The 27,894-nt window shown below is 45.6% G+C and overlaps 1 protein-coding gene across 1 annotated transcript in view; it reads left to right on the forward strand.

Moving 5' to 3' along the window:
• Window positions 1–27,894, forward strand: part of MDN1 (midasin AAA ATPase 1) — a 153,538-nt gene that overhangs the window by 96,237 nt on the left and 29,407 nt on the right. Inside the window, exons 54-80 of the mRNA XM_061206786.1 lie at window positions 1,303–1,460; window positions 1,682–1,802; window positions 2,169–2,379; window positions 3,132–3,363; window positions 4,097–4,223; window positions 4,890–5,060; window positions 7,529–7,743; window positions 8,117–8,504; window positions 9,258–9,367; window positions 10,317–11,022; window positions 12,706–12,867; window positions 13,315–13,588; window positions 14,325–14,560; window positions 15,157–15,252; window positions 15,886–15,980; window positions 16,241–16,362; window positions 16,968–17,114; window positions 17,963–18,072; window positions 18,680–18,753; window positions 19,239–19,437; window positions 21,292–21,451; window positions 23,314–23,460; window positions 23,989–24,115; window positions 25,284–25,389; window positions 25,914–26,029; window positions 26,897–27,382; window positions 27,652–27,878. Of these exons, the coding sequence (XP_061062769.1) occupies window positions 1,303–1,460; window positions 1,682–1,802; window positions 2,169–2,379; window positions 3,132–3,363; window positions 4,097–4,223; window positions 4,890–5,060; window positions 7,529–7,743; window positions 8,117–8,504; window positions 9,258–9,367; window positions 10,317–11,022; window positions 12,706–12,867; window positions 13,315–13,588; window positions 14,325–14,560; window positions 15,157–15,252; window positions 15,886–15,980; window positions 16,241–16,362; window positions 16,968–17,114; window positions 17,963–18,072; window positions 18,680–18,753; window positions 19,239–19,437; window positions 21,292–21,451; window positions 23,314–23,460; window positions 23,989–24,115; window positions 25,284–25,389; window positions 25,914–26,029; window positions 26,897–27,382; window positions 27,652–27,878 (5,323 nt within the window). The remainder of the gene's footprint in view (window positions 1–1,302; window positions 1,461–1,681; window positions 1,803–2,168; window positions 2,380–3,131; window positions 3,364–4,096; window positions 4,224–4,889; window positions 5,061–7,528; window positions 7,744–8,116; window positions 8,505–9,257; window positions 9,368–10,316; window positions 11,023–12,705; window positions 12,868–13,314; window positions 13,589–14,324; window positions 14,561–15,156; window positions 15,253–15,885; window positions 15,981–16,240; window positions 16,363–16,967; window positions 17,115–17,962; window positions 18,073–18,679; window positions 18,754–19,238; window positions 19,438–21,291; window positions 21,452–23,313; window positions 23,461–23,988; window positions 24,116–25,283; window positions 25,390–25,913; window positions 26,030–26,896; window positions 27,383–27,651; window positions 27,879–27,894) is intronic.

The following is a 27,894-nucleotide window of genomic DNA, read 5'->3' on the forward strand; positions in this document are numbered from 1 at the left end:
CAAATACTCTCCTGTTTTTCTTGAACTGGCAGGTTGACTTCATTCATTTTCCACACAGTGTTTGCCAGACACCCAATCACAGTTTGTCCCCTCCACCCCCCCGCTCTGTTTTTGGTACCATCAGTGCAAATGTCAACATAGTGAAAAAGGCAAATAACGTGACATTATTATGAAAACAGCTTTGACATCATAAAACCTAAAAGGAATCACTAATCTTGAGACTACTGTAAAAATACATAATTAGAAGGACAGCTAAGTTGGAGACTCACAATACCTGATTTGCATTAAGAAGCTACATTAATGAAAACAGTAGTTATTGTCATAAGGATAGACATATAGACCAGTGGAACAAAAAAGAGACTTCACAAATAGACCCTCTTATATGGTCAGTGAAGTTTTGGGGTGGGGGGGCAAATATGCAAAGGTAATTTAATGGGGAAAACAGTTCATTCAGCAAACGGTGATGGAAAAACTAGATATCCATATAATATAAAAATGAGCCTTTACCTGCTACCTTACGTCATATAGAAAAGTTACCTCAAAATGGATCGTAGACCTATATATAAAAGCTAAAATTATGAACCTCTAAAAGAAAACACAGGAGAAAATCTTCACAGCTTGAGGATAGGCAAAGATTTCAGGGCATTCTTCATAAAAGAAAAAAATTGATGAATTCAATTTTGTCAAAATAAAGAACTTAATAGATAGCTTTAAGAAAAGGAAAACACTGGGAGACACTGTTGATAAATCACATATAAATTTTATAGACAAATAATAAGACAGCCCAATTTTTAAAAATGAACAAGAGAATTTGAATAGATGCTTCTCAGAAGATAAATGAATGCCCAGTGAGAACTTGGAAAAATTGTAACATCATTAGTTATCAAGGAAATGTAAATTAAAACCACAGTGCGGTGCCACCCACCAGAATGGCTAAAATTAAAATGGTCAACAGCAGCAAGTATTGGCAAGGAAGTGGAACAAACTGAAACCCACCTACACTGCTGGATGGGATACAAAATAGTGCAGCTGCTTTGTCAAGCAGGTTGGCGGTTTCTTATAACATTGCGTGTACACTTACCACATGACCCAGTAATTCCATTTTCTCTGATAACTGAACTTCAGATAATAGGAGGAAAGAGCTTTGCCTTCTCTGACTGCCTTAATATCCCTAAAAATACTCCAGTCGGATGCTAGATCTTTAACGTGTGTGTGTTGAGTATTGATTAATGATTGAAGTTAGTGTTTTGTGTCCTTTACTGGGAGATGTTTGTGAGCAGTTTTGGTTTACTTTGTTTTTAGATCTTGGGTTCTGTGCGGTGGCGGGACCGGTTCTGGACCGTGGCCGATACAGTAAAAGTGGATGCACCAGGCCTGGCCTTGCTTGCCCTTCACTGGCACTGGGTTTTAAAACATTTGGTTCGTCAGATCCCCCAACTCCTGATGAACCACGAAGACAAGTAAGAGTCATATTTAGAGTAACAACGTCAGTATCTACAGTATTGATGTTAAAGGGAGGAGGGTTAGGAATTGAAACGTGCTTCTTCTTGGCTTTACTTTGGTTTGTCCCCTTGGCCTGTTGGTGAATGTAAATCAGATATAAAATGTGAGTGATGTTCTTACCATCCAGCATTTCCCCCTTTCCTTACTTCCCTTCTGCCCTTTATCTCCTTTGTTAAAGATATTACAAAGAGGTTCAGACCGTCTCAGAACATATTCAGAATTGCTTGGGGAGCCCAACTGGTGGATTCACGGGTATAAAGAAGTTACAGAAGTTTCTGGGACGACCGTTTCCTTTTAAGGTACGACTTGGAAGCATGTAGTAAACACAAAGATTTGACCTCTTTGGCAGCTCTCCTGGAACGTGGGGACTGCCATTCAACTATACTCAGCCTTGCTTGCAAAGCTTAATTCTTAAATGTTCAATGAGTACTATTAACTGACTTGTTAAATGTTATCATTTTACTTATTCTTGAGACTTTTAAGGCTGAAGTAGACTTTTAACTTTATTACTGTGAATATCTTGAGATCTACAGGAGTAAACCAACTTTATGTTTTATAGAATCATTAAGGAAATATTTAAAACATTTTTTTCAGCCATGAATAGGCTGCTAAAAAGAACTACTTTTCTCCTCTGTAATAGGCTCTCCTGGGTTTTATTGTTTCAGGACAAGCTGGTGGTGGAATGTTTTTCACAATTGAAGGTCTTTAACAAAGCCCTTGCCATCAGAGAGCGGATGCCTGCCCTTGGGGAGAGTGGATGGTGGGAAGACGTTAGTCGGCTCCAAATGGTTGCTTCTGAATGGACATTAAAGAAAAGTCTCCTACAGGCCTGGGGGTTGGTCCTCAGAGCTAATACTCTGGAAGATGTCAACCCAGGTAATATGCTCTGGAGTTTGGCTAGCTGACAGATGTTCTAAGCATATCCTCTGCTCTGCAGCCAATAAGTTTTATTTATTTATTTATTTATTTATTTATTTATTTATTTGCAGCCAATACGTTTTTTAAAGTTTTCCCTTAGATATTCTCCTTTTATTTATTTATTCCCTGTATACTATACCGACCACTAAATAAGTATCAGGCATAGGGCTAAACTTTTTTTTTTTTTTTTTTTTTTTAATTTTTTGGCCACACCACGCAGCTTGTGGGATCCTAGTTCTCCGACGAGGGATCAAACCTAGATCCACGGCAGTGAAAGCCCGAGTCTTAACCCCTGGACTGCCAGGGAATTCCCTAAACTTTACATATATTATTTAATTCTGTCATTGGAATTGTGCAGGTGTTAATAGCATTATTTAACACAGCGGTCCCCAACCTTTTTGGCACCGGGGACCGGTTTCGTGGAAGAGAGTTTTTCCATGGATGGGGTGGGGGATGGCTCAGGCGGTGATGGGGGCGATGGGGAGGGGAGCGGCAGATGAAGCTTCGCTCGCTCGCCCCGCTGCTCACCTCCTGCTGTGCAGCCTGGTTCCTAACAGGCTGCGGACCGGACGGGGGGTTGGGGACCCCTGTATTAACACATGAGACACTCAAGCTCAGGTGAAGTTGAACTCAGGTTAAGCCAATGGTCATGTGACTGGCTGTTGGGAATCTGAGCCTGACCACTGACCCCTGTGTGTCTTTTTGTCCAGATGAATTGAAGAGTCTTGTGAATGCTCAGTGTTCAGAACTAAAAGCCAAAGGAATTTCACTTGGTTTTCTGGAGAAAAAGCACAGTGAAGCTTCCTCCCTGTCACAGCCAGGCTTTACCTCCTTAATCCAACTCACCAGGAGTGTTCAGCTCTGGCCTGCAATGGAGTACCTGGCTATGCTTTGGCAGTACAGAGTCACAGCGGATTTTATGACACAGGCTTGCCTGAGAAGGTGAGCCATCCTTCAGTTTTTTTCCTTTGGGGGCACTTATTTTCTTGCAAGGTTATTCCGTGTATCCTACATGTAAAACAAAGCACAGTGTTGTCTTGAGGGGGCATAGTTGCTGAAGCAGAGGGAGGTCATTTGCCACTTTGGAAAGCCAAAACTTCTTGAAGATTCTTTGCCTGTTTTGGCTCCACTTCTAAAAGTTACTAGGTGTGGGACTTCCCTGGTGGCGCAGTGGTCAAGAATCCGCCTGCCAATGCAGGGGACACAGGTTTGAGCCCTGGTCTGGGAAGATCCTACATGCCGCGGAGCAACTAAGCCCGTGCACCACAACTATTGAGCCTGCTCTCTAGAGCCCGCGAGCCACAACTACTGAGCCCACGCACCACAACTACTGAAAACCACACGCCTAGAGCCTGTGCTCCGCAACAAGAGAAGCCACTGCAGTAAGTCCACACGCCATAACGAAGAGTAGCCCCCACTCGCCGCAACTAGAGAAAGCCCGCGCACAGCAATGAAGACCCAACACAGCCAAAAATAAATTAATTAAATAAATTTATATAAATGAATGAATGAATGTATGTATGTTACTAGGTGTTTTTCCAGTAGAATTACTTGCTCGTTTTTAAATAAATGTACTCGATGTCCTGTGTGTTCCATCTTCCCTTACATAGCAGTTTTCTAGGAGCTCATTGAAAGCCTACAGCCCACTCTCTCTCCCTCTTTATTTTTGGAGCAGGTCCAGCAAAAACCAGCAACCCCATATAGAGGAAGAGATAAGTCATCACATCACATTTTGTCTTAAGCACACACCAGTTGCTCCTCAAGAGCTTCGAGACCTTTGGTCCTTAGTGCACCATCAAAAGGTAAAAACCAAAATCAAAATCAAAAAACCTCCTTTACACTATGAGCTGATTAGATTTTCTATGACAGACTGATTGCAGAACATTTATTTATTTAATCTCAAAAACTGCATGTTGTAAACTCTAGTCTTATCTGAATTAAGTTTCAAAGGGGAGAACTTTGAATGTTCTTTGGCAGTAATTTCCTTGGTATTTCTCTACTCTTATCACAGATTCATTTCATTTGGTTTCCAGTTAAATGAGGCTAAAATTTTTGCTTATTTTTATTTTACTTGCTCAAAAATGTATTGTCAGAGTGTTTTTTACTCTTCCACAAGAGTAACTGTTAAATGTGAATAGTGGTAAACTGTAGTTAATGTAACTTCATTAGTACAGCCTTAAATTTTTTTGATAATAATGTTTTATTCATTTATTTATTTTGATCACATAATTGTGTGATTATTTTAATTGAGTTTTCTCATGCACTCTTATAAAATCAGATCTTATGTTTTATAAAATTATAAATAGGTTAAGTGACTTGACCAAGACAACTGGGGTGGCAGAAAACCAGGAACATTAGGATTAATAATCTTTAAACGCATGTTAGTTTTAGATGAGTCTTACAAGACAGACCGTATAACGATTTATGGAACCTTTCTCAAATACTCTCTTATCTAATTATTCCTCTAGATGTCTACTGAAGAAAGGATCTCTTTGTGGTCCGAGTTATTTAATTCCACGTTTACGTCTTTCTGGAGCAGTACTGTGACCACAAATCCAGAGTACTGGCTAACATGGAGCCCTCTGCCTGGTGTGCAGCAGAGGGAGACACCCAAGTCCCTTCTGGACCCCACGTTAAAGGTTTGTTGCCATAAAATTATAAAAATGTTTGATGATAGTAGAAGAAACTTCTCAATGGATCTAGCAATGAACATTTATTCCTAGGATAGAGCAGTGACTAAGTAAGTGATTGCAATACTTTATTTTCTGTAGGATATTAATAAGTGTACCTTCAAAAAAGATATTCCATCTTAAATGATTTGGGAAATCCTGAATTAATGTAAAAACAATTTCCTTTAAAAAATCTTTAATTTCTTTTCTAATTGAAATATTTTTTCTAATTATAAGATTTTAAACAGTACAGAAACATGTAGGTATGTGTGCATATGTGTGTGTGTATATATATATACACATATATATATATGCATACACATATACATACACAATATGTATACGTGTGTATTTATATACGTATATAATGTAGAATTCACTGGGAATAACCACTCTTTGCTCTGTATCCTTCTGTTAACATGTATTTTTATATTAAATACATATGTAAACAAAAACAAGGCCACCTTCTTGGTTCACATGATATGTCGTGGAAATTTGCACCTGTCATTCCAGCTTATTCTTTTTAAGGTATTCCACTGTACGAATGTGCTGGAATGCATTTAATCACTTTCTTCTTGATAAGCATTGAGGTTTCTTGCTTTCTCCTCCCCCTTCCTGCAGCAAACATACCTGCATCAACTACCCTTGTATAAGCCTTTGTCCACTTGTCTGAGTATTTCTGTGGATGTGTGACGAGAATTGGAATTTAACCCTTGGCCAAAGTGTCTTCACATTTAAAGAGATTTGTAAATATTATCAGAACGTCTAGGGAAGTAGGTTTTTGTTTTTTCACTTTTTAAACCTGCAAGGAGACAGTGAAGAGGGAGAACATGAAGTCAGGATGACCACGGCGGACTTGGGACTAGAGCACGTTTCACTTATCATATATCCTGTGTTTCCGTATCTTTGCCCCACTAGGTGTTATTAACACTTTAAATTATTGCCAGTCATACAGTTAAAAAAAAATCTCATTTTGATATGTATTCCTTTGATTATTATTCAGGTTGAATGTCTTCACATATGTATATTGATTGCTTTTATTTCTTTGAATTTTCCAGTCATGTTTATTGCTCATTTTGTTTAAAAAAAAATGTCATTAATCATCATTTTATTATTGAACTTCTCTTTATATATTATGGATATTAAACCTTTACCCAACATATATTTGGAAATACATTTCTAGTGTTCTGTTGTCTCTCAAGTTTGAAGACGTTTTCTTATATCACAGAAGTTTTATAGTGTTTTCTTTTCAAATATGCCAGTCCCTTTCTACTTTCTGGCTTTGGTATCATGCTTTTTAAATAAGCCTTCATTACCCACAGAGTTAAAAAAACCATTTTCTTATATTTTCTGGTTTTTTTTTTTTTTTTTTTTCCGGCTGCGTTGGGTCTTTATTGCTGCGCGTGGGCTTTCTCTAGTTGCGGCGAGCGGGGGCTACTCTTCATTGCGGTGCGGTGGCTTCTCTGGTTGTGGAGCATGGGCTCAGTAGTTGTGGCGCACAGGCTTCAGTAGTTGTGGCTCACGGGCTCTAGAGTGCAGGCTCAGTAGTTGTGGCGCAGGGGCGTAGTTGCTCCGCGGCATGTGGGATCTTCCCGGACCTGGGCTCGAACCCATGTTCCCTGCATTGGCAGGCGGATTCTTAACCACTGCGTCACCAGGGAAGCCCTCATATTTTCTGTTTTTGTTTTATGTTTACATCAGTCTCATCTGGGTATCTTGTTTTGTGAGGTGGGGATGCAAATTTTTTATTTTATACAAACAAACATATCCAAAAGCAATATTAACAACACCAGTTTTGACTAGTTCATCCTTTCCATCTCTTTTGAAATGCCACCTCTGTCATAACACCTTATTCCCACGATGTTCATGGATTTATTTTTGGACTCAGTTCTGTTCCATTGCTCTATCAAGGTTGATTTCTTTAGTGTAAAACATCTCTCAAAGCTTTTAGTGTTAAACCTTATGGGTCCCCAAGAGTTGCATAGAGTCAGGTTTGCTCTCATGTGTATTTGACCCGCTAACCCTTTGTTCGTGGACAGCTGTTCCTGTGTCCCAGGTTAACAGTCCAGGGAGACAGGCTTGTCCCTGGCTCTTCTGTTTGTCTTCCAACTCCTTCCCCTGCCTCCAAGTCTCACCTTCCTGCCCCCAGCTCTGCTGCACGACTGGTCTTCCTGATGCCCAGGTTTGAGGGGTTTTCTTCTGCATGACTAAAGCACCCAGTGCTCCTCGTTCGTAGAGAATGGAGTCCTTCAAAGGCCCACTGCACCCGACCCCATTCTGCCCTTCTGGTCCTGTCTCAGGCTGATGTTTACCTGTTCCTAGCAACCTGAATCTCCTTTTAAAATTTTCTTTCTTTCCTCTAAGGTGCCCCAGTGCTGCTTATTGAAACCCTTTTTTTTAATTTCTAAAAGTTAACATGACTCCTCTCCCCTTATCAGGGTCCCGGAAGTCTCAGTAGAGCCGTGTTCTCCAAGTGCTGCTTTGAAGTCTTGACCAGCAGCTACAGAGCAAGTCCCTGGGATGTGAGCGGCCTCCCCATCCTGTCCTCCTCACATGTCACCCTGGGGGAGTGGGTTGAGAGATCACAGCAGCTCCAGGACATCAGCTCGGTGCTGTGGACCAACATGGCTGTCCCTTCCGTAGCAGAGTTCAGGTATTCCCTCCCCCGGGTAGACGGTACGGCTTCCGTCTTTCCTCCAGAGCAGGTAGTGGGGACCTCGGTCAGAGCTTTCTTCGGTCGTGGCTGGTGCCGGTGGGTGGAGGAAGAGTGTTTTCTGGCTGGATGAGCAGGTTTTCAGTCCATGACAGAGACTGCTGTGAGCTGGCCAGCCACTCTGTCAGCTGTAAGTATATTGTGATCAAGAAGGTGGTACTTAGAAAACCGTATCAGATCAAGTGAGAATTGAAATTCACCTCTAGGTGTAGGCAGTGCAGTCTGTCTTGTCATTTTCTGGAAGAACAGTAGCATGAGAAAGGAATGGGGGTCGCTGTGGTGCAGACCCTTAAGTGCTTCCCTGTCCCCACAGGCGCACGGATTCCCAGCTCCAGCGGCTGGTCCTGTGCCGGCACTTGGCTGGCCTGGCAGAGCTGCTCCCCGAGCCCCGGCGGCAGGAGTACGTGCAGCACTGTGAGCAGCTGCTGCCTGGGGACAGCCAGGTGTGCCAGCACGTGGGCCAGACTCTCGGCGACATGGCCGGGCAGGGGACGCTGCCCAAGGAGCTGCTGTGCCTTTTGCTCACCTCCCTGCGCCACTTGTTTGGGGAGGGGGAGGGTAAGCAGCACCTGCCTGAGCCAGCCCGCCGTGGGAGCCTGTGGGTGAGCCTGGGCCTGCTCCAGATCCAGACCTGGCTTCCCCAGGCACGCTTCGACCCCGCCGTGAAGAGGGAGTACAAGCTCAAGTACGCCAAGGAAGAGGTATGGAGGGAGGGTTTGGAGCTCGGGCTGCATCCCTGACTGGCTGGCTTTGCTTAGTATATTACTCCTTTCTCTCCCTTTGGATGCTCAGAGCACAGAGGGATGATTTTACATAAGCTGCCCTGTGACATCCCAGGAGTGTGTTCTAAAGACTGTGTTTTCCTCTTTGCGGGTTCCTCTGAGTAGGTTCAGGCACTGGGAGGGGCCATTCTGATGTATCTGCTGATAGGCTGCCCTGGGCAGAGGGCACAACAGGAGACCACTAGTGGTATCCCTCCCTATCCAGATCCCTCTGCCTAAAGGAAGTTGTGGATATTTGGATTTGGGTAACTTCTTTAGGGTATAGCATTCCTTAGGTTTTGAACTTTTGGCGTTTGTTATCCAAAACTCAGGAAGTAGGTAGATTCGGATAATGTGGTGTATCTCTTGCTATTTGAACTTCCAGCCAAACTCAGGAACTGAATGCATTAAGATAGTGGTACACTAGTTCTATATTTTGAAGAAGGAAAATTATGTTAGTTGGGGTGATGATCAGACTGCTGTAGCAGAGACTTAGAAGTTCATTGGCATAAATGAGATAGTTTCTTTTCACCTGACAGCTCTGAGGTGAGTGGTCCAGGTTAGTGGAACAGAAACCCCTGCCCTTGGGTCATTCAGGTTCCTTCCATCCAGGGAGCGACCCTCCCCCAGGGCTTTGTCTCTGGGGCCTGGTCCTAGCTGGGCACAGCAGACCAGCCTCTCCCCTTCCGCTAGTTACAACAGCTGCAGTGTGAGTGGAAGACCCGGAGCCTCTCATCCCAGCTGCAGACCGGAAGAGACCTGGAGGATGAAGTCGTCCTCAGTCACTCTCATCCTCACGTCAGGTAACACCATAGTGATTATTCCAGTTGGGGGTTATTGGCTTGAATATGCTTTTTTGTTTTTAAAAAAAATATATTTATTTATTTATTTTTGGCTGTGTTGGGTCTTCTGTGCGACTTGGGTTTCTGTGCGAGGGCTTTCTCTAGTTGTGGCAAGTGGGGGCCACTCTTCATCGCGGTGCGCGGGCCTCTCACTGTCGCGACCTCTCTTGTTGCGGAGCACAAGCTCCAGACACGCAGGCTCTGTAGCTGTGGCTCATGGGCCCAGTTGCTCCGTGGCATGTGGGATCTTCCCAGACCAGGGCTCGAACCCGTGTCCCCCGCATTGGCAGGCAGATTCTCAACCACTGCGCCACCAGGGAAGCCCCTTGAATATTCTTTTTAAAAAGACATTTTGTAGTATAATTACAGTGTTAAGCTGAGGTTATGATCTACATCTCTGAACTACATTAGCAGATAGATCCCAAAGCCATGGTTATAATCAGGAAAAATACATACTCTGTGAAAGGAGGGGGAGGACTCGCATGGGGCCAGGAGGGTTGAAAGCAGAGCTTATTCTCAATGTGGAAGGAGTGGCGTGTGCTGACGTGCACTGTGGAGATCTGTTACCTTAGGAAATACTGTTTAGTAGTGGGTTCTGAGTTCCAGTCCTGTCCCTGACCTTTGGCTTTAAACCTTGGGTAGACCACTCAATACCTTAAACCTCAGTGCCGTATTTGTAAAAGGAGGATAATAGTGGCCACTTCAACGAGACGTGCCTCCGAAATGCTTGACGACACATGTTGCACATGGTAAATGCCTGTGTATATATTATCCATTTTCATTATAATTGTCCATATATCATTTTATGCCTCAGTAGCTGAAATGTCTTCCTTCTGTTTTCCTGAGGCTCAGTCTGGATTTGCTGCTTTGCTTCTGACAGAATTTGCATACTGTGTTAATTTGCCTTTAGGTTGCTTCGCCAGAGAATTGATCAGCTGGAGAACTTCATCTGCAGCCTGTCCAAGAAGCAGGCCTTCAGGCCCCCGCTGCCTGCGTACGAGTCCCTGGTACAGGAGGTCCACCACTATGTCACCAGCATCGCCAAGGCCTCTGCCGTTCAGGACCTGCTCACTCGGCTCCTGCAGGCCCTCCACACAGACGGACCTCGGGCTGCCCAGATGGCCCAGAACCTTCTGAAGGAGGAGGCCTCTTGGCAGCAGTCACACCACCAGTTCCGGAGGCGGCTGGCAGAGGAGTTCGCCCTTTACCCAGACGCAGCAGCCCCGCTGCAGGCGTCTGTCCTGCAGCTGCAGCACGGCATGCGGCTGGTGGCGTGCGAGGTCCACGCCTCACTCCATGGTGGCGTGGCCTGCGCGCACAAGCTGGGTGCCCTGGCCACATCCCTGTTGGCTTTCCCATCAGTGGGCCCCACCTTCCCCACCTACTATGCTCACGCAGATGCTTTGTGCTCGGTGAAGTCAGAGGAGGTCCTGCGAGGCCTTGGGAAGCTGCTCCTTAAGCGCCTGGGAGGAAAGGAGCTGGAGGGCAAGAGCCAGAGGCCCTGCCCCACCCAAGAACAGCTGCTGCTGAACGCCCTCCTGTACCTGCGCTCCCACGTGCTGTGCAAGGGAGAGCTGGACCAGCGGGCCCTGCAGCTCTTCAGGCATGTGTGTCAGGTAAGCCCTCCTCCTGACGGGAGCTGGGGGCATGAGCAGGGCGCCTGCAGGACACTAGCCGTGCCTGGTGTAGGTGAGACAGTGTGGGTAGGCACTGGGGATCTAGGGTCTGTTACTGGCTTTTTCCCGTTTACCTGTCAGGTTTAGGGGCCTTTGTCAAGTTTTAAGAGATTAGAAAAAATATGAGTGTTGTTAGCCCTTTATGCCTGATACACACTGCAAGTATTCTCTCCTTTTTTGTTGGTTGTTTGACTTTATGGTGGGTTTTGCCATGTAATTGAATGAACTTTTATTAATATTAAGAAAATAGGGGCCCAGGTTCAATCCCTAGTTGGGGAACTAAGATCCTGCAAGCCAAGCAGCGCAGCCAAGAAAATAAAATAAAATAAATTCTGTTTTTTCCCTTATCAACAAAAGCAATTTGTTTTCATTGTAGACAATTAAAAGAATAAGTATAAGCGAAATTATTAGATTCTGCCACTCAAAACTATATAACTGTTAACACATTGGTGTGTTCTATTCTAGGCTTGCTCATTTGTGCATGTATCTGTAAGTGTGTGTCTGTGACACTAAATTTTTTACAGCTATTTTTTCCCAGTGGTTTACAATTTTTTGGGGTGGCGGGGAGTAGACCCTTTTAAAAAATACAAATATTAGCAGAGTGATCCAGTATTTAACAGATAAAAGGGCTGCTCTGGTTGAGGACAATGCTATACCCTCTGTGGTCCCCGAGATAATGTCCTCAAATGGCTCGAGCCCTACAAACCACTAAGAAAGTCCATTCTGTTTTATAACTTGCCTTGAAAAACCTAACAGCTAAAATTTAGTGCTTATTTCCCTCATGATTATGGTATTCTCCACCTGTATCATATTTAGTGACTGCCGGGTTTTCTGTTGTATGGGTAAGTCATTTAACAGTTCCTGTCACTGAATATTTACATTTATATGTAAAGGTTTTTTTTCTGTTTTGGGGGGGGGGGGGGAAAAACCCAAACCAGTGCCATCCTAAAAGTCTTAAAGCTAGATCTTTGGGTAAAACGTCTAGAAAACAGAATTGCTGAGACAAAGGTTAACTGCTTGCTTGGGCTTTTAATACAAATTGTCATCCTGGGGTTGCTTATCTCCTCAGTTCTTCTCAATACTGGGTGGTTTCTTTATAGTTTTTGCCAATTGTAGGACTTTAGAGGTAGTAGGGAATTTAAGAAATGTCTGGTGTCGTATAACCCAGTTTTGCCTGATTGCTTCCTCTCCACCACCCAGTCCCCAGCCCATTTTCCCTTTTCCGAACCCCCAGGATATCTCCCTGAGGTGCTGGCCAAGTGCAGTCTGCATCACACACCCACGTTGCTGACCCTCACCCTGTCCTTAATGCAGAGCACCATTCACACCTGACGGGAAGTCCCCAGTCGTGCCACTACAGCAAGTTTTCACACCTGCGAAATTGTAACAGTACAGCAAGGGGGGTTTTAGGAAATTCAGGTTGCTGCAGATACACAGTTTGAAAACAAATCCCATTTGCTCTCTGTTGCATGGAATTTAGTGTCTTGGATGTCGGCATTTATTTGTTCTTGAACCATGGTATTTTGTTTTCATGAGGAAGAGATGGCAAGTCTTGCCTCTGTTCATTGTAAATGCCTCAGCAAAGGCAAATAAGCTTCCTTCAGAATGTGTGATTTTTTTTAGGAAATCATCAATGAGTGGGATGAACAGGAACGCAGAGCCCAAGAGAAGGCTGAGCAGGAAAGCAGCCTGTACAGATACCGGGGCAGGAACTCTAGGACTGCCCTGAGCGAGGAGGAGGAGGAAGAGTGGGAGTTCAGGAAACAGTTCCCACTGCATGGAGAGGTTGGAATGAATTCCCTTGATACCACACACCTGCCCTTTGAATTCTTTTTTTTTCCTTCCAGTTTTATTGAGATATGATTGACATACAGCACTGTGTGAGTTTAAGGTGTACAGCATAGTGATGTGACTTACATACATCATGAAATGATGACCACAGTAAGCTTAGGGAACATCCGTCATCTCATATAGATGCAAAATAAAAGGAAAAAAATTTTTTTCCTTGTGATGAGAACTCTTAGGATTTACTCTATAACTGACCTACAGCACTATGTTAGTTCCTGTTACATCCCTTTGAATGGTTTTGTAATTTTTAAAATATTTCTCAATGCACGTAATTCCCTATTTCATTTTCTTGATCATTCACACTCCATCCTTCCCCCTTCCTTTTAGTCTTATTAGAACTGGATTTTGACTTTAAAAGTTCAATTGCTCTAATATTATTTACAGGACTTCGCAGATATTTTGGTAGAATCAACACTAGAGGCAAATAAGGGACCTTCCGATGGGCAAGAAGAGGAGGCCTCCACAGACCCCGCCCTCCTGTCACAGAGCTCAATGCAGGCTGTGATGCTGATACACCAGCAGCTGTGCCTCGGCTTTGCTCAGTCCCTCTGGTACCAGCAGACGCCGCCGCCACACGGGGCAGAGCACTACCTCAGCCTGTTTCTGTCCTGCTACCAGACTGGGGCATCGCTTGTGACAAACTTCTACCCCCTGATGGGTATGGTAGTTTAGTTTTGTTAAGCTCTTGGGAAATCAAAACGAATAGATGTGATTGCTACTTCTGGAACAATTGAAACTATTACGTCCCTGTTTTTGCTAAATTCCTTATTGATGGAGTTTCCTTAGCTTAAAGGACTTAAGCTAATTCCAAAAAATTGATTTAAAATTCTGCAATAAAGATGGGTTTTCACCCTTTGAATACGTGGGGGTAAAGGGATTAAGAGTAAGGATATAGAATTAGTTTAAATGGTCTTGTTTCTCCGCATTATTTCCAATTTCCCTTTCACAGCTTCAGTGCTTTTCTAATGAAATCATGTATTCCTGGGAGCAACCTGGCAACTCAGAAATTAATCTCACAGGATATGGTTTGATGCAGTTTCCTACGTGACCTCATGAGTTATTCCTTGCAAGTAGGAAGGAGGCTTTAAATTTCATTTCTGCCTACCAAGAAGAGCTACAAAAACTGGGAATTGGAATCCATCAAACCAAACTCTGTACCCTCTTGATTACATGTAGGCAGTATCTGAGTTCCTCTGTATATACCGAAACTTGGGGCAGATTTTGGTGACCACTGTAGTACTGGGGTCACAGTCTTTCAGACCTTTGCTGCTTTGGGCATGAATGGCATTGCAATATCTACTTCATTTAGTCGCAGTCATTCATTATTTCTGAGCATGTTGCTGACCTCATTGTAACTTGATACCAACTTTACAGTGATCTTGTTAACTTCACAGGAGTTGAGCTGAATGACCAGCTCTTGGGCAGCCAACTTTTGGCCTACACCCTGTCCCATAACACTCTCTTTGGGGAGGGGACCTTGGACCTGATGGTGAAGCCTGACGGTCCCTATGACTTTTACCATCACCCCAACGTCCCGGAAGCTCGGCACTGCCAGCCTGTGCTTCAAGGCTTCTCAGAGGCCGTCCGCCAGCTGCTGCAGGATTGGCCGGAACATCCGGCGCTTGAGCAGGTAGGGCGGCGGTGGGGAGGCAGCCTCTCACTGTACTGGGGGCAGTGACTTGCACACTGGATATGCAAACAGAGGTTTACAGAACTGTGGTTCAGTGAGGTGCTATTCCCTGTAGGATGAATATACCAGGTTGTAATGCTGTTGTGTAAATGGTGTTTGAGATTCCACTTATTTTATCTGTTTGCTCAGGGTTTGCCTTCCGTATATTGAAGTGCTGCTATGTTGCTCTCTTTATTCAGACACATCCTTATACTAACAAGGGCCTGGCTTTTTCAAGATTGGCAGTTTTAACTCAGACCTTGCTCTGTGATCTTCATCTAATTCTGTAATAACTTATAACAGAGAGTAATAAGAGTAATTACTTTATCAAACTCAATCTTATTTCCAGAGTAATGCAGCAGATAAAGTGTTTATCTTGGGCAGGATCTGCAGCCCTGGAAGTTTCACCCGCAGCTTTCCTAAGTGCTCACGAAGCAGGGCCTTTGCATGAAACTTCCAGTCAGGCCCCTCTTCAGTACCCTGTGACTGGGTGATTGACAGTCCCACGAGGATGCCCAAATCTTCTTCCCCCCCTTCCCTCCCCTCCCCCCCTGCAGCTGCTGGTTGTAATGGACAGGATTCGTAGCTTCCCACTTTCCAGCCCCATCTCAAAGTTCCTGAATGGCTTAGAGATCCTTCTGGCAAAGGCACAGGTAAGAGGATTCTCTCCAGTCTTCATTTTAGTTATAGTCAACTGAAGAGATTCTCTTATCGTTAGAGGGACAGGATGTGATAGTTTGGGTTGGAAAAGGATGAACCTCCTTGGTTTTTCTGATATAGGGTCAGATTATTGCAAGTGAAGCCACTGCCTCCATGGGACACATAGGGGGCCTGCCTCACCTGTTCTCAAGGGTGGGACGCAGCATCCACCAGTCCTAAGGGCTCAGTCTGCCAGGACTTCTGGGTTGGCCTTCAGACCGGCAGCGTGCCTCCACTCTTCAGCCCCTCAGTCCTCTCACAGCCTCTGAAGTGGCTGGTGCTTCCCTGATTTTCAGATTAGGGCTCTGGACTTTGGAGGGGTCATGTGACTAACAACAGGGATTCAGACTCAGGTCTCCAAACCCTGTGCTATTTGCTCTGCTGGAGGTCTGTCAAGTGACCAGAAAGAACTCAAAGCTGGATAAGCTGGATGTAAACTCATTCTGGTTAGTTATTGGTAAATCAGTATAAAAGTTGTTGAAGGTCCCAGGGGTCTTTGCTCAAGAAAAGTCCAGGGTGTTCCTGAGTGAGGAGGTGGTCGGGGGACTGAATAATGGCCATAGTAAATTTTATCTGTGTTTCTTCAGGATTGGGAGGAGAATGCAAGTCGAGCCCTGTCTCTGCGGAAACATCTTGATGTGGTCACTCAGATGGTCATCCGTTGGCGTAAACTGGAACTGAAGTAAGTGATACATTTGTCACTTCCCCTCCTGAACTTAGGTTGTAGGGATATAGTCTTTGGGTAGTTTGTTTCTTCAGAGTTTATGTAGTATGTCAGCTGGAGACCAGACAACAGCATGCGTTCAGAGGCAGCAGACTGGGAGCTTCTCCATCTCCATTTGGGAGGAAAGAATAGTGAATATTTAGCTTCTGCTTCTGTGGTTTCAGATGTTTGAATAGGTTTCCTTAAATGCCTCCTTGGCCTCTCCTTCCATGTTTCAGCTGCTGGTCCATGAGTTTGGATAATACCATGAAACGCCATACTGAGAAATCCACCAAGCATTGGTTCTCCATCTATCAGATGCTGGAGAAGCACATGCAAGAACAAACAGAAGAGCAGGAAGGTAACACCCGTCTGTAAATTCCCTGCTTATTTAGAGGGTCCAAGCTAAGCTTGAAGTGCTGCAGAGTGTGGGATTTACCTGCTCCCATGTGTCCTCGCCCCACTTCTTTCACATAGGATGTATCGTTTGACTGCGAGGTATTCCTGAGAGGTCAGCCAAGAAAGCTGTGTAGTTTTATTCTTACTAAGAATAATAATGGAAGTCAGAGAGGTTTAAGTGACTTGTCCAGAGTCTAGAGAGCTAGTCATAAGATAAAGTTTCCTTCTTCTCTATATCCATGAGACAAGTCAAAGAGAAAGTTTCTGTCTTGGTAGGTAGTAGTTAAAATGCTTGAGTTAAAAGGGTTTCATCTCATACTTAGAACAAGTGCCTCATAATTCAGTTTCCTAATTTGCTGTGAGTGCATTTCACACATACCCTGAGTGGGGCTGTAGTTTTTAAATCAGCTTGGAATTTAGCTGTGGTCCTTGCTTCAAAGCTTCACCTTAACTGGTGTCTCTACTTGACGGCCGTCCCACGGGAATCCCATAGTAGACTGTGTGCGCTTTGTGACAGCAAGTGATGGTTGCAGGCACATATATGTTTTCTTCTTTGAATCTCTAAAGATGACAGACAGATGACCCTGATGTTGCTGGTCAGCACGTTACAAGCATTTATTGAAGGATCTTCACTGGGAGAGTTCCACGTACGACTTCAGATGTTACTGGTTTTCCATTGTCATGTCTTGCTGATGCCACAAGTTGAAGGAAAAGGTAAGGATATACATATGTATGTATAATATTTTTTCTTTAATTTTACCCTTTGAATTCTCCACATGAGACAGGTGTCTTGTTGCATACCAGGTTTTAAACAAGACAGTTTCAGTTGTCTTTTCCTATAATGTGATTCAGGTTAGATATAGAGAAAAACATTAAAGTTGAGTGCAGACCGGTTATAAGTGAAGCCCTGGCTAGCAAACCGTGGCAGAGGTAAATCACCAGATGCAGAGCTCGGGAGCTGGCATGTTGAGGCAGCACATCTTTCTGTCTAGACAGTGCATGTGTCCTGCTAAGCTTCTGCTTGATCCAGGCCATTATTAGGTTCTTTGATCTCGGGAGAGCGCTGCCACATGTCAAGTAACTGCACATAAAACTTCTGCTGTCGATTCCTATCGCTGACCATAGCAGTTTAGACAAAAGTGTCGCTGTAAAATGAATAAAGATTTACGTGAATGAGCAGTCAAGGTGAGCCTCTTAATATGCCATCTTTTAAAACAGGCTTAGTTTCTGCTGACTTTACAATAAGATTCCGAGAAAGGGCTGGAAATTGTGAGTTTGGCAGAATGTCTGAGTACACCATCTTTAAGAACAAAAGTGCAACCAAAAAAATCCAGTACAAACTGAAATGAAAATATAGGGTAGGATTGACAGCCTGTGTCTCTGGGAACTGGTCACCCCGGCTTCCTGATGAGCTGTCATACAGTCTGCATGTGCTACATTGCACTGTGATCTCGTGGCCTAAAGAGTAAGGAGGAAGGGTCATCACAGAGATGTGAACCTCAGGGGGAGCCAGCAGCACGTGCAGCGAGTGTGGTGTTTTGTTTCCTTTTTATTTCTTCCAGATTCACTTTGCAGTGTTCTATGGAATTTGTACCATTATTACAAGCAGTTCTTTGACCGGGTCCAGGCCAAAATTGTGGAACTTCGTTCTCCCCTAGAAAAAGAGCTTAAAGTAAGATGAACGGCTGTCATGATCACTCTTGGGAGGACAAAATCAGCAAATTCTTCCTCAGTTCTGTTCTTTAATCCATTTGACCGTGAGGCAGGGGGATCTGGGGAATGGAGGAGAGCATTGCAACTGCCAACTAGGATGGTGGGTTTTGCATTTTGCGGCATTGGCTCCATTGCTGACCTGGCTGCGTGTGTGAGGGTTCCGGGGTGTGGCCCCTTTTCAGAGGCTCCTAAGAGGGATGTTAGTGCCTGCTCCCCTGGTCTTGCCCAGGCTGATCGTCCACCTCAGACGCGCACGTTGGTCTATGGGCTGTTGAGGTGCTGGGGGTGTAAGGAGGATCCTCTCATTTTGACACTTTCAGTGGTCGTGGAATCAACCCTGGTTTAAGCTAGAGTACATAGTGACCTACTGATTGTAGCAGCACTCTTTTCCATTGCTTTGAGACAAACACATGGTTCCTTTATTAGACTTGTTTTACTTGTTCACTGACACACAGTCCTGTGTTTGAGATGGAGTGGGCTCTGGTCTTTGGCAAACAGATGATCTAGAAAGAACAGAATGACACCAGCTTTATAAAGCCGTTTCTTGAACTTCATTTATTTTACAGGAATTTGTTAAGATATCCAAGTGGAATGATGTCAGCTTCTGGTCTATTAAACAGTCTGTGGAAAAGACACACAGGTAATTGATCTTTTAAAGCTGGGGGTGACCAAAACTCAGAATTTTTGAATGGTAGACAACATGACTACATTGTTACAGAGGCCTGACTTGTGCTGCCTTGAACTTAACTAAAAAACACTAGACTGTTTTGCTGGCTTCCCAACACCACGCCCTTCCACCCAAAGCAGAGTCTCCCTGCAGGAGGAACGCATGTGTCTGGAGGCAGAGCAGGCTGTGTGCCATGGAAGGTCGAGTCTTCTGCCACCTGCTCACCTTGAGCAAAGTGATCCCACTGTTCCTGGCTTTTTTTTCTTCCTAGAAAAGAGAGACGAGAATACCTGCCATACTTTTTCCTTTAAAAAAAGATTATGAGTTTATAAGGAGATCATTATGTACCAAAGGTACAAGTTATTAAGTTATCTAGGTATGTGTTATATGTCATTTACATATTTCCTCACTTTCCATCTTATTTTTTTCTGCCCATCTCTGTCATTACCTGGGGCCAGAACCCTCTTTAAATTCATGAAGAAATTTGAAGCTGTCCTGAGTGAACCCTGCCGGTCATCCCTGGTGGAGAGTGACAAGGAGGAAGAGCTGGACTTTTTGCCAAGGCCAACAGATGCAGCCGCAAGTGAGGAGTCGCCCATTCAGAGTCTGAATCGGGCACTGAGAGAGACCCTGTTAGCCCGGCCAGCAGCTGCGCAGGTATTAGCTCGTGGGATAGTGTTTGCTTATTCCTGAGCTAGTTGTGTGGGGTCTTTGCTTCCTGTGGGAGGAGTGTCCTTAGAACTAGGTGAGGGAATGCCTTTGAAATCTTCCTCTTTGGACTAGTGGTATAGCATTTGTTTGCATGACCTGCTGCAGAGTAAGGCAGAAAGCATTAATCCTGGTGCTGGAAGTTTCATGTTAGCCTGTGGAAACGACTGTTGTGCTTACCTGTGAACAGTTCATCTACCTGTGAGGGAAGATTTAAAGCATCAGTTTAGGAATAGGATATTGAAGCTGCCTTTGGGCTCCCGCGTGATGAAGCTGCTGCACAGGGAGTGACTGTGTGCAGTGATCTGCTGGTTTGAAGTGGTTGCTGGTAACCATGGTGTAGAAACATATGTACTCCCATCATGGCCAGTTTCAAGCGCCAAGAGTTAAGAGCTGGCTTGCAAAATTCCTGAAAATTTAAACAGTTAATCGAGACCTTGGGTGAGCAGGCCTGTTACAGGAGGATGTCCCTGCTTCATAATCGTTGGGTGTAGGGAGCACTCTTCCCCCCCGCCCCGCCCAGTAACTTTATTTATTTATTTATTTTTGGCTGCATTGGGTCTTTGTTGCTGCACGCAGGCTTTCTCTAGTTGCGGTGAGCGGGGGCTACTCTTTGCTGCAGTGCACGGGCTTCTCATTATGGTAGCTTCTCTTGTTGTGGCTCATGGGCTCTAGAGCGTAGGCTCAGTAGTTATGGCGCGTGGGCTCAGTAGTTGTGGCTCTCAGGCTCTAGAGCGCAGGCTCAGTAGTTGTGGCGCACGGGCTTAGTTGCTCCACGGCATGTGGGATCTTCCTGGACCAGGGCCCGAACCTGTGTCCCCTTCATTGGCAGGCGGATTCTTAACCACTGCGCCACCAGGGGAGTCCGGGAGCACTCTTAAGGGAGTAATGACTTTTGTCTTCCTACTGTGCTTTCCACCCTGGGTCTATAGAGTTAGCAGTGGGGTTCCTCAAGCGATTTTTAATATTTTAATAGTTCAGAAAGCATAATAGAAATTGAGCATACAGCCATGATATGGCTGCACACATATGATATGGCTGCCAAATTTTCTTTTGATTGTATTCATCAGTTCACTGCTTGTCATGCTGATCAAATTTTTAAACTTACTGTTGATGACAGCACAGGAATTTCAGGTCTTTTTTTTTTTTTTTTTTGGCCGTGCTGCGTGGCATGTGGGATCTTAGTTCCCCTACCAGGGATGGAACCCATGCCCCCTGCAGTGGAAGCGTGGCGTCTTAACCACTGGACTGCCAAGGAAGTCCCAGAATTTCAGGGATTCTCAAGGGAAAAAAACCAGTGAAAATAGGCCCCTGATGGTTGCCTAGTATCTGGATCCTGGTATTTGAACTGTTAGTCAGGAATTGGAGGCAGGGGAGAGATGGTGGTAGAAGTCGGCTTTGGCGGATCAGGTTAGCCTAGCCTGTGTGTCTGAGAAGCACAGTGCCGTGCAGCACCTTAAAGGCAGCAGTTATGCTGTCGGATCTCCACCTTCATGGAGCAGAAGCGCAGGCCCCTGGTGACGAGCACAGAAGGCGCTGCGGGAGGTGGGGACCAGGGCTTCTGCTGCGGGGACCTCCCACAGCAGCAACACACAATGCTGAATACCCGCGGCACGTGCCTGTTTTAATTTTGGCGATGATACCTTTGTTCTCGTGAGACTTCAAGAGACGTGGAGAGGAGAGTTTCCTGTTGCTGAGCCAGGTGTGTGTGGAGCAGCGCAGCATTTAAACTTAGCGCCCGTGCAGGTTCGTGCTAGGACTGTTGTTCTTGGCAGTGAGAATAACCTGTGCTCTGTCTCACAGGCCCTGGTTCCAGAGCAGTGTCAGGGTGCCCCTCCTGCCTCGGAGGGGGCGCTTCTGCGTCGCTTGCCGAAGCTCGTGAAACGCATGAGGAAGATGTGCCTGGTGCTCATGAAGGGAAGCCCCCTACCCTGCCTCGTGGAGGGCCTCGACCAGTTCACCGGTGGGTGCGCACCCAGGACGAGGGGGCTTTGTTCTCTCCGGTATCCTCAGTGGCCTGGGAGGGTTGGAATGAGATACCTGTGTCCTTCTGTGACATCTTAAATAGCGTTGAGCAGGTAATTTAGCAAGTGGGTTAAAAACCATCCGAGCCCAGACACAGGAGCCAGCTGAGACGCCCCAGGCGGTCACCCTGTCCTCCCGTGCACACCGGTGCAGTGGTAGGCCGTTCTCTACAGCAGCCCTGTCCATGTCAGCTCTTGCTGGCTGGGGACACGAGTAAAGGGTTTCCTAGAGTCTTGAGGCTGTCCCCACCTCTCAAAATGTTGTCTCTCTTGGGTTAAAGGAAGAGGGATGTTTGTCCACAGTCCACTTCTTTTTTCCTTCACTTCAGAGAGGTGTAGCAGTCTCGTTTCCCTGTTCGTGCTGTACAGCAGTGGCTGGGAAAGGGAATCCCGACCTTAAAAGATCATTTGGGCCCTTGGCAGCCTTTCAACACTTCCCCCACCTCAACCCACCCCGCCAGCCGCAGTGAGTGTGCGGTTAGGGTGAAGCTGGTCCTTCTTCAGTGAGGCTGCAGTCTGATCTCAGGGAGATCTTTTTTAAAAAAAAACTTGTTAGAATAATAGCCTATTATCCATTGCTTAGGATGCCCTGCCTGCATTGTTCAGGGATCAGCTGTACCACATCTTTGGTGGCTTAAACGATAGAAATTTATTTTCTCACAATTCTGGGGCTAAATGTCCAAGATTAAAGTGTCAGCAGGGTTGGTTTTTTCTGAGGCTCTCTCCTTGGCTTGTAGATGCCCTTTCTGTGTCCTCACCTCCTCTTCTGTTAAGGATGCCAGTCAGATTGGATTAGGACTCACCCATAAAGCCTCATTTTATCTTTTGTTTTTTTTTTAACTTTTTTTTTTTTAATATTTATTTATCTTTATTTGGTTGCACCAGGTCTTAGTTGCGGCTCGCTGGCTCCTTAGTTTCAGCATGCGGACTTCTTAGTTGCGGCATGCATGTGGGATCTAGTTCCCCGACCAGGGATTGAACCCGTGCCCCCAGCATTGGGAGCGTGGAGTCTTAGCCACTGGACCGCCAGGGAAGTCCCGGCCTCATTTTTATCTTAATTGGCTCTTTAAAGGCCCCATGCCTAAATACAGTCACATTCTGAGGTATTGGGGGTTAGGACTTCAATGTGAGCTTGGGAGGCCACGCAGTCAGCTTATAACACTGCCTGTGGCAGGTTGGCAGCACCCTGGTTGTTCTAGGTGCCGGTGGGTGCTCAGGAAGGCAGTGCGATGCTGGAGAACGAATTTGGGCTTCGGAGTCGGTTCAGCCAGGGTTCAAATCCTGGCTTCAAGTCTGCTCTTTACCTGAATGGCCTTTAGAAGATGACTAGACTAGCCTCTTTGAGTGGCTACAAATAAGTTCTTTTGGAGCTGTGCAGATTAAAAGAACATTTTCCAAGTACCAGGTACAGCGTAGGAGCTCAATACATGTTGTATGTATTGGAAATTTACATCAAGTTTTAAAAATTCTTAGTGTAAATCACTGCACATAATCCATGTTCAATAAGTGCTTTTTGCTTGATCGGTTATGAAACCCCTGAATTTTAAAAAAAACAGAATACCTACTTTATTTGGGTTGTTTGTTGTTAAGAGATAAGAAGCACCATGTGTTTTGATTTTTCCGTTATCATGCATCTTGATCAGTTTAATCATTGAGAATTTACCAAATGCTAGGGACTATGTTAGCTATAAAGATGAATGACACCTGGTCTTCGTTTTTTGACAGGTCCTTGGTCTTGGGTAATTTGAGCACATTAAGAATTCCTGGGGATTTCCATGTTTCCCCCTTGTCTTCCCTGCAGGTGAAGTAATTTCCTCTGTGAGTGAGCTGCAGAGGTTAAAGGTGGAGCCCTCCGCAGAGAAGGAGAAGCAGCGCTCAGAAGCCAAGCACATTCTCATGCAGAAGCAGCGAGCTTTAGCAGACCTCTTTAAGCACCTTGCAAAAACTGGTAAGGTCCTCGATGGAAACCCAGTGAAGTGTACTCACCTGATTTTAGGAAGACAAATAACATGGGTGATTTGGGGGAAGTTTGTAGAGACAGTTGAGATGGTGGGAAACATAAGGTGGATGGCAAGGTTTGAAATGTGTGAGTCCCAGTCAACACACACGAAAATCCTATGATGAACCATTTGTGACTCTCAGGTAGTTTCACAGTTTTGTAATGAGGTTTCTCAGAAACCATGTTTTTTATTTTCATCACCATATGTTATACAGCACCCGCCCTTCCAACGTGCATAGGGAGCAACACTTTTCAAACTAACTTGTGTATGAATCACCTGGGGAATCTTGCTAAAGTGCAGAAGCAGATTCTGTTTCAGTAGGTGTGGGGCAGGGCCTGAGAGTAAGCTTTCTAACAGGCTCCTGGGCGATGCTGTTCCTAGGACTTGACTTTGAGTAGCAATGGCATTGGGGGGTTCCTGGCACATCTATTCTCTCCTGAGTTTCTTTATTTAACCACCTGCTATTTATTTCCTAGGTTTGTCATATCGCAAAGGTCTTTCCTGGGCCCGTTCAAAAAACCCTCAAGAGATGCTTCATCTTCACCCGTTGGATCTCCAGAGCGCATTGTCTATAGTCAGCAGCACTCAGGAGGCTGATTCTAGGTTTGTGTTTTTAATTATAAATGGAGCAAGTCAGCTAAGCCTCCGTGGCCTCATTTGCCAAAGTGGGGAGAGGAGTACTTCCGTCCTAGTGTTGCCATAAAATTAGCATTTAGAAAAGTGCCTGGCTCAGGACTGGCAGGTGGCGAGCACCCAGTGTTAATTTTCTTTTCTTTCATTAGAAAAAGGTAAGGGACGAATTCAAAATATTGGGTGGTTTGGGCTCTGTTGGGGATCTGGTGGGATAAGGAAGACAAGGGGCCACTTTGAGTGTTTAAAGCAAGTGTCAGTATTTAGTTAGTAATTGTTGATTCTCTTCTTTTCATTCCTCTTTCCTCCTTGTATTCATGTCTCCCATCATTTTTTTTGGTCCTTTGATTTTTCCTGAGGTCTACTCAATTGATTTGAATGTACAGGTGAAAATCTGTGAGAGAATGGCCACGTTTTTAGCTATTCCATATACATAAACCTAAGTTCCCATATGTTCTTGAATTTGAGAGCCTATAGACTTTGGAGACAGATGGAGCTCCCTCTGTGTTAGTAACTGGTTGGAAATGAGCTGAGTACAGCATACATGTGTGTTTTCTTTGCTCAGTGGCCCTCTCAAGTGCTTTAAATTTGAATTCAACACAACACTGTAAAAAGTAGAAATTTTACATAAACATTCTGGATTTTCAGTTTTTCGGGAAAATTTGGCCAAGTGTGCTTGCCTTCCCGTGTGGTCGAAAGTTGACTAGAGTGCCCTCCTTCTGATAGGACACATGCTCTCAGGTTCACTGTGGTCAGTAACGGTCCCTGTTGCTTCTCAGCTGTCATCGCCAGGGGTCATTTTGTGCTTGGCTGTCCCTAACCATGTATGTTATCTGCATGGCCCCTGTAGGCATCAGAATTTATGATCCCTAGCCTCCACTGCCAAGATAGTCATAACATTTTTATTAAGGAAGCCATATTGTCATAGTTTATTTTCCCATTCTACTTTCAGTGCTAAGTGTGTAACACATCCTTTGTATAAAGGACTGATGAGTGCCTGACTGAATGGGTCCTCACAGAAATAAATCTGTTCAGACTCTTGGCTTCTGGTTGCAGCTAAATGGACCAGTCTCTGACTCCTCAGGATCTAGGGTGGAGATAGTGGTTTTAATTAAGAAAATCATGTTGATTTCTTTCCCAGGCTGCTTACAGAAATCTCGTCTTCGTGGGAGGGGTGCCAGAAGTATTTTTATCGCTCTCTTGCACGGCACGCCAGGCTTAGTGCAGTCCTGGCAGCTCCCGCCAAGGTAGGATGATAGAGCCTTGGGATTGCAGGGGCTCAGGGACTCCAGTTCTGTTCATCCAGGGCAGCGTCCTCAGACCTGGTCCAGTGATCACAGCCCATTACTGGAAGTGACTGAACTTTTTGCAGTCATTAAACTTACAATATAAATCAACGTAATCTTGTGCTCTATCAGAGAGCATTTTATAATAAGTTCTGTTATTCAACATTTGCTAGCAGGACCAAATCCTTAAGAAAAAGTATGGAAGAAAAACTTCAAATGGAGAATGCCACCCTCAGATCTTTTCCCCCTGTGAATTGAGAAAAGATCACTGATACCCAATTTTGATGTTAAACTAGTTCCTGTTCATGGAACTTCAGTGGAAGCGTAATTTGAGATGCACTGCTCCCAGAGGTGGACGTGTCACCTCTAGAGGGCAGCGCACCCAGGCCCCCCCGGCCCCCCCCCCCAGCAGGGCTCCCCTCCAGGAGCGTGGGACCCAGCACTTCCCAGCGGCCCCTCAGCATGCTCTCTCCTCCCCCTGCCAGGAGATGGGCATGGGCCACATGGAGCGGTGTAAAGGGTTCTCGGCGCATCTGATGAAGGTGCTCATCCGACAGCGGCGCTCCCTGACCACGCTGACCGAGCAGTGGGTCCTCCTCAGGTATCGCTGACCGGCCGCGTTTGCAGCGCGAATCGAGAGTATTGTGTGCAGCTCAGAGTTGCTGCACACGCTGCTCCCAACTATGCAGTGAGGTCTGAGGTCCGAAGGGGCAGGTGGGGTCTGCCTTGGCTTGGCCCCTCGCTTTGGGTGGTAATGCCTCTGCCCCCTGGTTTTGGCAGCACCTCGGGGGGATGGTTCGAGGCCGAGTCAGACGGTAAAAATGTTCACGGTGGGACCACACCTGGGTCTGGAATGAGGGCATCCGTGGTTGGCAGTCCGTGTGGGCCGAGGGCAGGGTTGCTGTCATGGCATCGGGTGTCCCAGACTCTGGGCACAGATCAGGTGTGAGTCGGCTGTTTGGATCCCAGAGTTGCAGCCTGCTGCGCCATGCACTGGTGCTCCTCAGTGGAAATGGGCACTTAACACATGAGGACGGGAAGCCTGTCATCATCTGCTGAGTGGATTCTTGGCTGACAGGTAGTATTTTCTAGACTGTAATGACTTCAGCTCTTTTCTTCTCCGCTCATAGGAGTTTTATCTAGCGAAGTCTACTACATTTACTAGATTTTTTTTTGAAAATAGTGGTTGAAATTACTGTGGTGCTGTGACTGTGTTGGATGTGAGAGGCCTGTAAGGGGCAGGCGATAGGCAGTGAGCACCGATGCTTCTGCTACACTGAAGGATGTGTTTAAGTACTTTGGAAGGCGTTTGAACAGACTTTTTACTTATCGGGGGAATCCTCTCTTCTTGATTATGTGGAAAAGCCCAAGCTTCGTTCAGAAATCAGTGAAGTTACTGTTACAGACAGCGCGGTGACACAGTTTAAGGCGCCGTGTGTTATCCCCACGGGTTTGTTTCTCTGCACAGGAACCTCCTCAGTTGTGTGCAGGAGATTGACAGCAGGCTGAGGGGGCCGCCCGTCTACCCCGTGGCCTTCCCCCCTCAGGACGGGGTGCAGCAGTGGACAGAGAGGCTGCAGCACCTGGCCATGCAGAGCCAGATCCTGCTTGAGCAGCTCTCCTGGCTCCTCCAGTGCTGCCCCAGTGCAGGGCCAGCTGCAGGCCAAGGTGATGCCCAGGCACAGGGTCAGCCTTCTGCCCCCTCCCTGGAAGGACCAGAGCTCACCAAGGGGCAGCTTTCTGGAGCAGTGCTGGACCTGATCCCGTCAGATCTGAGCTACCCATCCCCAGTTCCTGGAAGGCAGCTGCCCTCTGGTTGCCGGATGCGGAAACAGGACCAGCTTTGGCAACAGTCAACTGTGAGATTAACAGAGATGCTGAAAGCCATTAAAACAGTGAAAGCTGATGTTGACAAAATTAGGCAGCAATCTTGTGAGACTCTCTTTCATTCTTGGTGAGTGTGCCTACGTCTTTGCTCTGCCTCTGTGTGTGCGGCGCTTGGTTAGGGTTTAGTAATGGGATGAAATGATGGAAGGGGGCGTCATGCTTCAGTCCTCGGTTTTCCAGTGGACCCTCATAGCGCTTTGTGGCATACGTCTAGCTGTAAATCTTTAGATGCGATGAGTTTTAGTGGTTGGAGGGAGGGAGGGAGGGTGCGTGTGTGTGTGTGTGTATTTGTGTTAGCACCTTCCTTTCAACATTATGGCATTTCTGTTGTTGCAGGAAAGATTTTGAAGTTTGCTCTTCTGGGCTGAGTTGCCTGTCCCAGGTGTCAGCTCATTTGCAAGGCCTAGAGTCCTTGTTCATTCTTCCAGGGGTAGAGGGTGAGCAAATAGACCCACAAATGGCATTAGTCGAGAGCCTGGAATATGTAAGAAGAGAGATCAATAAAGCCACAGATGACTTCACTACTTGGAAGACACATCTGCTTACCCCAGGCAGCCAAGGAGGTGAGGACTATTGTTC

Source organism: Eubalaena glacialis, chromosome 12 (genome assembly GCF_028564815.1).
Source record: "Eubalaena glacialis isolate mEubGla1 chromosome 12, mEubGla1.1.hap2.+ XY, whole genome shotgun sequence".
NCBI lineage: Eukaryota > Metazoa > Chordata > Mammalia > Artiodactyla > Balaenidae > Eubalaena > Eubalaena glacialis.